The sequence below is a fragment of the Orbicella faveolata genome, unplaced genomic scaffold (genome assembly GCF_042242905.1).
Source record: "Orbicella faveolata isolate gen_17 unplaced genomic scaffold, um_ofav_v1 contig_36, whole genome shotgun sequence".
Lineage (NCBI taxonomy): Eukaryota > Metazoa > Cnidaria > Anthozoa > Scleractinia > Merulinidae > Orbicella > Orbicella faveolata.
The window spans coordinates 1,697,507-1,709,601 of record NW_028301565.1 but is presented as its reverse complement, the minus strand read 5'-3'; the positions used below and the strand labels follow the sequence as shown (position 1 = coordinate 1,709,601).

At 40.0% G+C, this 12,095-nt stretch overlaps 1 protein-coding gene across 3 annotated transcripts in view; it reads right to left on the bottom strand.

Annotated features, from left to right (window-relative positions):
* LOC149101950 (complement C2-like) overlaps window positions 1-12,095 on the bottom strand; it is an 82,893-nt gene that overhangs the window by 23,749 nt on the left and 47,049 nt on the right. For all 3 annotated transcript variants that reach the window (XM_089274805.1, XM_089274803.1, XM_089274804.1), the window contains 2 exons: window positions 11,912-12,085; window positions 11,102-11,270 (listed from right to left, as the gene is read on the bottom strand). In XM_089274805.1, coding sequence (XP_089130931.1) covers window positions 11,102-11,270; window positions 11,912-12,085 — 343 coding nt within the window. The remainder of the gene's footprint in view (window positions 1-11,101; window positions 11,271-11,911; window positions 12,086-12,095) is intronic.

Genomic DNA, 12,095 nt, shown 5'->3' with positions numbered 1-12,095 from the left:
GACTAGTGCCTCCTAGGCCTTCTTTTTCCATCCCAGTCATGTCCCCGGTGCGTTTCTATACCAAAAGCACAAACAATATATCTGTGTTTTAAAATTGAATAGGAAGGGTGTGGTTTTTTTATTAACGGTAATAAAGTCGAAACTTTCTACAACGGTCACGTTGGGAACAGAGGAAAGCCGCTTTTATGGAACGGTATCAGTAGGGGTGAAGTACGACACCGATATTTTCTTGGGATTCAAGAGTTTTATCTTAAAAAAAAAATGCTCAGTGTAACATGTAAATACGTAACACAATCAAAATATATCAGTAAGACAGAAACCAAACAGAAATAGAGACCAACGACGCGCGGTATAGATCAAGTTTCGTGACCATGTCCAATAAAAATGGGGTTTTGTAGACAGGGTTCGTCAGTTGATGATTAACTGGCCGTTTCGGAGAGGTTATTTTAGCAGTTGGGACGCGTTTTAGTGGCTGTTGCAGTTGTGTAGAGGTGGCCATTCTAGAGAGATTAAAATAAGAGTGATCGTCCGCCAGTACGAAAAAAGTGGCCGTTGCAGAGAGGTGGTCATTTCTGTAGAGGTAGCTGATAGTGGAGGTTCGACTGTAGTTTCCATTTTTTCATGCAGAGGTAGAGAGAAAACACCCTGTCTAAACGAGGCGAGCAAGGAACAGTTTTGATTCCCTGTCCACGCCCCAGGCGAGGCGGGCAGACTCCCATATAAAAATGATGGGGGTGCTTTTCCTACCTTTTAGGAGTTAAAAATGAAGTTTAAGTAGCTTTTAGGGTGTTTTAGTTTCAAAAGGTCCACAGCAGGAGCTTTTGGGATGCCTTTTACGGTACTGATCCGAATAGAAATATGACAGGAGATATTAAATGTGTTATGTAAGAATTGGTATCTCTTAGGAGAGAAAAAATTTCAAGCCACGCCCACAAAACAGGATCTTAAGGGTTCTTTTCAAAATTTCGGCGAGCACCCCAGTCCTTTTTATATGGGTGTCCTCTCCTCGGGGTCTACGTCACCATCTTCACTCACTTGGCAAAACGTCATATGTTCACGACTGTCACGCAATCCACATTTGCCGATTTGTCTAAACTCTGACTACCAAACAAAAGTCAAGTACTTACTCAAGTAACACCATGACAGTTCTTCGGACTGGCTAACAGAACGGCGAAGTCGTGGAATTTTCAAAGGGAGCGAGGTCTGGAAACTTTGTAAGAAAGAAATCTGGAAAGCGTAGTGCGATTGGCGAAGAAACATTGGTGGTTTTCTGTCTTGCTGCTTTATACGTTTTGCAAGTGGCGCACGACTGTTCATTCGAAGCAAAACTCGGATGTCACAGTATGTGTTTTATTCAGAGGTATGTGCCATATTAGGTGATAGGAAACCAACGATTCATCTATAAGTCTGGTGGTAAAAAATAGGGGCAATCGTACCCATTAGAATTGCAAGCACACGGGTAAGAAATACAACGGTCGAATTATCTTGCCGTAATATTTATGCCACAACTCTGCGACAGTTGATCATGAGGTTTCGCCAACTGCTCGCGCTGTGTTATCATTACCTGGTCTCAGACCAGGATTTCAAGAAATGCTGCGATGAGACGGTTATTTTTAAAGTAGAGTGTGCCTGTTTACATGAAATGGTTGTGCTCGAATGTTTACGCCAAACATGGTGGATGCAACTGTAATCGATTGATTGATTACTCAAGTTTCACGTTTCAAAGCGTTTTTTGTTTTTTTTTCGGCTGTGGGTCTTCCACATAAAACTGTCGATATTGATCGAATAATGTGTACTATGGTTGTAACCTTCTAAAGGAAACATACAGTAGGCGGAAGTAAAATCAGTTTCGGGCGATATGCACGTGCCGGTGATCGAAATAAATTTGCATGACATTACAATGTACCGAAAGCAGCGTCTTTTTTCATTTAACTGCAAATGTTTGCCAAAGTTAATCATGTGGTCAATCTAAAAGGAAACGAAAACAGGTTGCAAGCATCTTTATCGACGAAAAAGGTTTCCATTCGCTTATTTTTTTCTTGATGAAGGTAGCTTTCCAAGTTGCATGTTGGTTTCACGAATGACGAATTTCTGAAAATGTACCACCCGTTTATTGCTCTCGACAAGGTACTTTTTTCCGCGGAAGAGACTTTCACACAACATAATATGGGGTATGGGCTGTCAGAAAATTTTAGTTTCGACTTCAAATTCAATGTACCAGTGGGCTTTTGATGGTATTGAAATTATCTAAAATTAGCCCTTTCGCTCACGAGCTTCGATAAAGATACTTGTATTGGCCTAAAATATTATAACACTTGGAGCTTTTGCTAATCAAATGAATGCTTTAGAAACAGCAAGACATGCACTATGAGCTACCCAAAGTATATTGATAGATATCATCGCGTTGATCTGTACGAGCGAAAAGAAAATGCACAATTTTCAGCCATTTTCGGCGGCGGCAGGCAGCTAAAATGGCGATTTTCGGACTTTCCTCGATTTCGAGAAAACTAAAGCGCTTCAGGACCTTTGAATGGTATTTTCGAAAACAACTCACTATAGAGGTTTTTTGGGCAACATATGAAGAAATCCGAAATTTCGCGACTGTCATCTCATTCTCGGTATTTACAGGAATCGACTCTTAAGAAATCCGAATTACAAGAATCTCAAAGAACCAGTTGAGCATTCTTTTCAATTTTATTTAGTCTGGCGTTACAAATGACATTTATGTCAACAGGGTGCGCAATTATACTAGGCTCGATTTCCGCCGCTTTCTCGAGTCCGGTCGAAGTTCGGGGGAAGAGCGCGGGCTCCTTTCCCGAACAGCGGCTGGTAATCGAGCCTACAATTATACAGGAGCATCTTTATTCAAAATTCAAAAAGTCACTGTTGCGTAAAAAAATATTTATCAACATTGATTTTACGAAATAACACGTCGTTGGACAGTGTCAATGATTTAGCTTAATAATATAACTGAACAGGAACACTTGAAAGTTAAATTCACACCGCAAGAAGAGGCTCAAAATTAGAAATGCCTCCATCCTTCAGAATCGCGCTTTAAAACTCCCGAGCACCTCTGAGGGAGGTCAAAAGTGATTCACGTCAAATATGCGCGAAATCGAAATGCTACCCTCAGTCGATTATTTCAAACATCCTGAAGAGGAAAGCTCCTCTTGAGGTTACACCATCCCCAGAAGAGTCGGTCGGAATGTTCTTTAAACAGGCTGATCCATCAGCCTCGCATCGTGATCTTACAGTCCTGCCATACATCAATGATCTAACTGACCCACTTACAAGACTACTCAGAAACAACGGAATTCGAGTTAAAGTAGACCTCTGAAGACATTACAGCAGGAATTTGTCTCTCCCAAGTCAAGACCGCCGGGCGATCGACAAACAAATGCTGTTTATGAAATTCCTTGTGCAGATTATCCGTGCAACTATATAGACGAAATTGATATTCACAAGCCAGGAAGAAGAACGAACATATTAGAAATACAAAAACCTATAAAAACGGTTCAAACATTGCCCTTCACGCGTGCATGGCTGAACGGCCGCTCTTTTGATTTTAATCGGCCACGGTAATCGACAAGGAGAATTTTTGCATTTGGAAAACGTTGGAATCCTGGCACACCACAATCACGATTTAATCGGACAGCAACTTAAAGCCATTGCCTGGGTAATACTCAATTTTTTTTATGAATCCCATATTAACATTTTATTTCCTCACAAGTATCTTTTTGTTTTTATGTTAATTTTTCTACTTCACTTTACCGTATATATTTTATTCTCTATTTGTCAAAGGTTGCAGACAGCCAATCGAAAGCTCGTAATCGTAAGCTATTTTAACCAGAGAACGTATTAAAAATTTCAAACAGGAATAAATATATAATATATTTAGTTCTTTCTCTTTCTCGTGTGAAAGTTCGCCTGAGACACAGACGCAGAAAAGATATGCGATTGGTATCCACGCGTTCATTTGTATGTTACTACGTAATCGTTTCCGCACTTTAAGAAGCGTTAAAACGTTATGGCAATAACGTTGAGAGACAATGAAGAAAAATAACCATCTGTCCGCTTAGTTTTACCGTTTTGAATGTTTACCGTGATTCGTATGCCATATGTTTACCATATGTACTCTAAAATATCAAAAAACGAGTTACGTACGATACACAAATAGTTACCAGTTTTACATAAAGTATCGAGGATGACATTTCGTTATGTTAGTGGCACTATCAGTTGTCAGGATTGATGGTGATTGGAGAAATACCCTTGTCTTTCAAACAAAGGCTTGCTAAGGTTCGTCACCGTCACCCCTGAGCCGAACCCAACCAGATTCCCCTCCTAATTGACCCAACTGAGAAACAATAGAGAGTATTGTATAAAACAAATAGCTCTATGTGAAAACCTCGAAAAGTTCTTAAATTCCAACTTGGCTAACAAAAGAATAAAAACCACAAATATGTAGAAAACCGAGGGACAGAAAACAAAACATAACGACGGGGAATTCATGAGGTCAGCTAGAGGTGACAGTCATGACCCAGCATAGCCGGGGAACTTTGTTTAGATACTCTTTTTCACAACTGTCACTTCAAGCAGCCCCTGAACCTAGGAGAATGGGAAGCAGTGAAAGGTAACACGTTAGCGCAGGTATCCGCATAGTACCATAACATTTGACCTAAACTGGGTGAATAATTTAATTACTAATATGAAACCTCACTGGCAATAATATGTTCACATAACAAGACAAGTAGTAATAACAACCCTCATCTCAGATTTACAAATCCCGCCATAATCAACACTGAATGAATTTCACGAACAAGCCCCTTCAGCAACATCACATGATGGGATTGCAGAGGCGCGTGTCACTGGTTTTAACAATTCTTCTCATAATTCTCAGTTTATCATCTCATCAAAAAAGCTCTCGTTATGACATTTAACAATCACAATCATCATTCAACAGGTAGAAAATTGTGTCTTAGTGTCCATAGCATTTCTACAGTCATAACAGAATGACTTGTTTAGGACGGTACCTACTAAATACAAAGGTTTTTGCGCCAGGTTAAGACCAGGCGGAAAGAGTAGATCTTTGCAAGGGCTATTGGAATCCACAAAGAAAAACTGGGGTAGCCGCGTAATTTTTCGAGATAATTAGCCTTGAATCTCAACAAAAATGCTGACATCAGCATTTTTCTGAAAAAAAGATATTTCTTCTCAGAGTTTCTTAGAATTCGCCTTTATATACAGAAAAGCAAACACATCTTTAAAGATCTTAAAACTGAATGGTAAATGGTAACATAAAAACCATTTTTGGTAAGTTTTTAATAACAAAATCGTTGCAACAGCGCTTTTAGCATGTCTGACAGCCTTCCTCTGGTTCAGCTAAAATACAGTCTAAATACCTTTTGCTCACCACCAGAAACTAGTCACTTACTGAATAGGCTTGCCACTTCCATTTCATAACATAAAATGTAGGGGTAACCACGCCTTTTTTAAAGTTATTGATCTTTTTTAAAAACTTTTACGGTGCCCGCTACATCTTTTTCCTGTCACCTCCCCAGTAAGTAAAAAAATAACGTATCTCGCACTTGTTTTGCGCGCGCACTACGCCATCTGCAGGTACATGTTCACAGTTGGACTTCAGTGTAATTTTCGACAGATGACAGCTAGTTTTTCAGCTGGAAGACGTTAACAGTAAGTGGTTAGCGATATGCTGCTACTCTGGTGTTCCTGGTTGAAGTATAGGTTCATGAGACTTGATTTGGTCACAGTAGGAAAATTTTGCTTTCATTTTAGTCGTGTACTTGGTAGCGTAGTTGATTGCGTCAATGTCAACCCTAGCGCGCGCGCTTGAATATGTCTTGCGTGATGCGCAGAACGTGTGCGCACTAACAAAAGTAGGCACCGTCCTTAAAGGTCAGGTCGCGAAAACAAATAGCAAATTACATGTTTACCCAGCCAGCACGTTTTAAACTGATATTCATTTAAAAAACCGAACTACGGGCGGAGAGAGTCACCATACTATGACTTCACAAATATAACCAAATGACTTGTCTCGATAACCATAATATTCCAAAAATTCGTGATCTTCAATCTAACAACGAAACACGCCGAGGGAGCGCCATAACTTCACAGTAACAAACAAATCACATTTCTCATTGGCCATAACATTTTCAAAAGTCACGATTCTCAAATCACATATCTCATTGACCATAACACTTCATGTTGTGACAGTAACAGATAAACAATGTCATATTCAATGACCATAACACTTCTTGTCATGACAGTAACTGATTAGCAATCTCATTCATTGGCCGTTAACACTTCATGTTGTGACAACAATTGATAAATGATGTCATATTCATTGACCCTAACACTTTATGTTGTGACAGTAATTAATAACAATGTCATATTCATTGACCGTAACACTTCGTGTCGTGACAGAAACTGATTAGCAATCTCATATTCATGAGCCGTAACACTTCATGTCGTGACAGTAACTGATAAAAATATAAAGAAAATCTTTATTGACCATAACACTTCATATCGTGACAGTGACCGATTAGCAATCTCATATTCATTGGCCGTAAGTCGTGACCGTAACTGGTAAACAATCTCATGTTCATTGGCCATAACACTTCATGTCACGACAGTAACTGACAACCAATCTCGCATTTATTGGCCATAACACTTCTACACTCACGATCATCAATCGAACAACCCGCCGAAAGAATCATGTCGTGAAAGTAACTGATCAACATTCTCATATTATTGGCCATAACACTCCATTTTCACGATCATCAATCGAAAAACCCGCCTAAAGAATCACGTCGTGACAGTAACCGATAAAAAATCTATTATTCATTGGCCATAACACTTCCACTGTCAGGATCATCAATCGAACAACCCACCGAAAGAATCATATGACAGTAACTGATCAACACTCTCACATTCATTGGCCATAACACTTCCACAGTCACGATCATCAATCGAACAACCCGCCGAAAGAATGACGTCGTGACAGCAACTGATAAACGATCTCATTCATTGGCCATAACACTCCCACAGTCACGATCATCAATCGAACAACCCGCCTAAAGAATCATGTCGTGAAAGTAACTAATCAACATTCTCATATTCATTAGCCATAACCCTTCTCTGGCAAGTACTCGTAGTACGCTGGACAAAACTGTTTTGGATCGACGTTTTACAGCAAAAAATTAAAATAAACATAGTGACACAAATAATTTTGTGATTGTCTTAAACTTTACTGAATTCCACACATGGAAACTTATTTTTATATGATCACGCAAGAAAGGCTTGCGTTACACCTTGTCCAAATTTGGTAACTGAGTCACAAAAGTATTCAAAATTACGTGATTTCTGAGAAAAATGAGTCACATTTGGAGAGTTGTTTTGCGAAGAAACTCTTTACGTGTCGGTGGATTTTTTGTCAAGATTTTGACAAGAAAGCATCAGAAAGACTTACAACTTGGTTGGCCACTGAAATACAATATGATCCTATAACTCTGAAGTCTTAAAACTGTTCTTGTCGCTAGATCGGTCTTGCGCCTGTTTTGAAGATGGCTGCGTTTTATCGCCGTTCGTACAAGCCACACTTGCACAAAATACTGCTGTGTCAAAGCATTGTCAGCCAAGAACAGGAGGAACTGCTATTTGTGGTTTTAAGAAAGTTTACGGACCTGTTTCTGGGCCCATCTACCGGTAGGCTCGATTACCAGCCGCTGTTCGGGAAAAAAGCCCGCGCTCCTCCCCCGAACTCACGGCTGGACTCGTGGACTTGGCATTGTTAATTTCAACCAATAAGAAATCTGCCTGCCTGAATCGAGCAGGCTGCATAAATTAGCTTTCTCGCAGTAGCAAAGGAGTTGGTCGATATGAAGTGCGAACACATTAGTGGGATATTTAACCAAATACCGTCAACTGATGAAATCTTGCCTGATCTAAACCATAGTAGCATATACAACACGAAAAATAGTCAACAGACTTATACGTTAGAATCTATATTTGAATCATGTGGTACCAGAATATGAGATAACGAACAAAGTAAACAAAGGGAGGAATAAACGCAAACATCGATTTCAAGAAACAAAACACCCAGTCAAATTGATGTGTACCTTAGTCTTCTTGAAGAGAAACAACACCAGTCTCTGGCGAAGCCAGACAAAATTAAATTTTTAAATGAGCCAAAGCAAACCGAACAAGCAAAACATAAACATGGTGTCAACACCATTTACACCAACATATGTGTGACCTTTGACATGACAGTTGCTACAGTATAGTCAAACAGCTCTGCTCTACTTTAAAAAAAAAAAACAAACAAAAAAAAACTCTTCTATAGAACACAGCATGTAAAGCCCTTCCGCAACAATAATGTGAAAAAACGCCACAAATTTTACGAGCCTTAGGCGTCATGTGTGCCTGCCTATGATTGTCATCAGATGACATTTCTGGCCACCTGAAGCGCCGCAAGAATTACATTATGAAGATACGTCACAGACATGCTTTGCCGCTCACGCGTCCAGCCGTCTCTTATCGGGAGGAACGTAGACCGGACTTGAGAAAGCGGCGGAAATCGAGCCTAATCTACCGGTGGCTTGCCATTTTCTAGGACTTTCTTGTATAAACAGCTTGAAATAACTTCGTTTAGTTTGCTTTGTGGCCCTTCAGTAATAGCATCATAACATGAATCTTTAATTCTCTAAACCACTGATGTATCACAGGATTATAGAGCTGTTCAAATGGATTATCGCTCCTTCCTCATGCCATCTCGTCGTATTCACGAAAAGATCCACAAACACGCAACGATGTTCTTCGCACAACAACAGTGGTCTAACACTACGATATCGATGTAACCATAACAATTTTTATCTTCGAAATCGCGCAATTTTCCGTACTTTTGTGATTCAGTCCGCAAATTTAGATACGCTTCAACGCAAGCCTTCCTTGCATGATCTATATGAAAATAATTTTCCATGTGTGGAATTTAATAAGGTTTGAGACAATCAAAAAATTATTTGCATCGCTTTGTTTGTTTCAATTTTTTGTTGCAAAACGTCGATCCAGAACAGTTTTGTCCAGCGTACTATATTACAACAGACGCCTTTAAACTTGTACTTATGCATATTTTACTGCCCAAGAACTTATAAAAAGACAATGGACGAAAGGACAGTAGGAACCACCCACTATTGTTATAGCATTGTCAAATAACTATATATAATTGCACTAAATCCCTCACAAAATTTCACTGATACGCAATTTCCATAAATACACCATGTGGAAAGTAACAAAGGAACCACCCCATATGATATAACATATAATACATGGTACATAGCATTAAGTAATCCTGACGCGAGTACTTAATCTGGCAGCCCAGAGAGTCAGACAACAAGTCGATATTTTCTCTGAAAAAAAAATACTGCCAAAAGACGGAGGCCATGGAAAAGTTTTGCACATAATAAATTAAAAAAAACAAATCCTTCATGGCTAACTGCGCCGCCCAACGTGGAAAATAACAAGGGAACCGCACCCTGAGGCATGTAGCACCTCGTAATCGCGATCAACGAGCGTGCAAGACGCTAATACACAATTAATATTAACCAGCAACATAGAAAATAATAGCAATAAGCAAATATTTCCCTTAAAATATTGCTAAAGAGAGGGAGGCCATGGAAAAAAGCCTGCACATAACGAAAAACGGAAACAAATTTGAAATGGCTAATCTTGACAGGAAAACAACGAACCCGTTAAAGAGTTGACACAGTTTTTCACCTAAAGTTGTCAGGGCAAGATTCACAGACATTTAATCCTAATATTGTAAAAAGAATACAACCTCGGTAGTGTGCCATGCTGCCATGCAATTGTAGTGACTTTGGATGCAACCACGAGGGTGGCTTAAGTCCTCGAGAACTCAAATGAAACCTCAAAATTACTTTCAGCCAGATGCTGGACCTGGAAATGTCAAGTAGCAGTGGTAGGACGTCGTAACTATCCACAAACATCCGCAGAGCGAACCAGCGCAGAGATTCAACCCCAAAATACGTGTTTATAGTCTTCGTTTGAGGCGTTACGTCGAGCGAAGGAGCTCTAATTCTACAAAACAAAACAACTGAAACTGGAAGAAAAATTCGCGAACATTAATAAATACACTCGTTTGTAGTCTCACCTGAATCAGTAGAGCGGGCAAACCTATGTTACAGTTTATCTGTCGAAGGCTGTTTCACTCAACTCGTATTTTAAAGCGCTGAAAAGCACGAGCATGTTCTCGGAGTCGCTGCAATTGACAATATCAAATTATTCATGTGGCTTGTTGACTTATATGCAATATCGATCATTTATGCAGTACGAATAGCCGGTACGGTAGGGAACTATGCCTATTCTCTTGATAGTATTGTCTTTGTTTTTTATTTTCACGTGCTAATGCTCTTGTACCATCTTGCAGTATTTAAATTTCTGCTTCCTGTATGTCACCTCAGTCTGAAGATGATATAGAATTATATCAAAACATTACAACTACATCAACGATTCCTTGCATTTGTTTCCTGTATTATAGACACAATGCATTTACTCGGTATCTCATTTATTCTCTATCTCTTAAAATTTTCAGCTGGTAATGAACATGGCCATTCCAAGGTATCTTCTCAGCTTTTCGTACGAAGTGTAATATAGCCTTCAATGCAGGCGTCATTTTGGAACGGAACTCTCGATAAACCGTGTTTTGGATGCCGCCATTCTAGGATGCAATTGGAAGCTTGACCGGTAGGGGGTTGAGGCAGAGGGGGCCTTCTCCCTGGGCAAATTTTTCCCGCCCCAATTCTCCCCAGTTGCCAAATCCAAGATGGCAAATGTGTACTCGCGAGCCCAAAATATGCCTGCTCCGCAGGCAATGAAATCGAATATTGTAGCGCGTAGACACATGTCAAAAAAGTTTATGCACTGTAATCTGTATATTCAAGACTGGAGGCAGTGGACGTAACCTTGAAGAGACACGAAAACCTTAAACGGACGCTCAATACCTTGGATGCAGTTGAGTACTCGGCTAAAAAGCACGACTGACTGACTGCAATGCGTCATGGATCCATACCTTTTGCTGACTCCAATGGTTCTCACAAGCTCTTTTGCGAATTCCAAGCCACTCTTAAAATCTGTGCCTTTCTTTACACTGCTGGAGGCTTGAATGACAAACACCAGATCCAGTCCGCCATTTGCGTTCAGATTAATGCCTCTGTACCCGGTCGTCTTGTCACTATTGCCTGTGTATTCCAATAAAGGATCAATCAGGGTTTTTTTGGAAGCTGTAAGCGGTGGTGTTGACACCTTTAAAGCGATCTTCAAGTTCATTTGCAAGAGAATATTTTTCTTTATGGGCGATGAAGATTCGATTTCAAATGCAATCAGTACTTAGGGGCATTTCTGTCCAATTTAAGGTACTAATTGATGGAGACTCTGGAAGACACAAACGTTAGTTCCCAGTGTGGACAATGGGCGACAAAAGTGCTGCGACACTTGGCAGTAAAATTCGATTCACATCCCCCCCCCCCCCCCCACCTCTTCTCCCCAAACAATACTGATTTTTCTATTTCTTACACAGCACAGACAACAGCGCCTACACAACATTGAATTGGGGGGCCGGGGGTATCAGAGAATTAACGCTAGATGCAAATAAAATATAACAAGAGCTTAAATATCGAAAAGCGTCATTTCCTAAAAGTGTCTAAACTACTTTTGTCGCCCATTGGGAACAATTTAGATTAATGATGATATAATTCAAATGTGTGGTGATCAACCCGCTAGTTTTTGATATCTTAATTAACTGTCAATTTTTACATTAACAGTAGAATTCCTTCCCGGTTCATTCGCATACAACCATCTCTGACATCTCTGAAGCACTTGCCTGTACAAATTGCCTCCGTTCCATTCCAAGTTCCATTTTCTAAGCACTTTCTTACTGCAGAACCTTTAAGGACAAATTCAGGGTCACACTCAAATGTCACGATATCTCCATTATTGTACTTGCTGCCGTATTTTCGTCCGCTCAAGGGAGTTCCAAGAACTGGGCAATCAGACCCTGAAAGGAA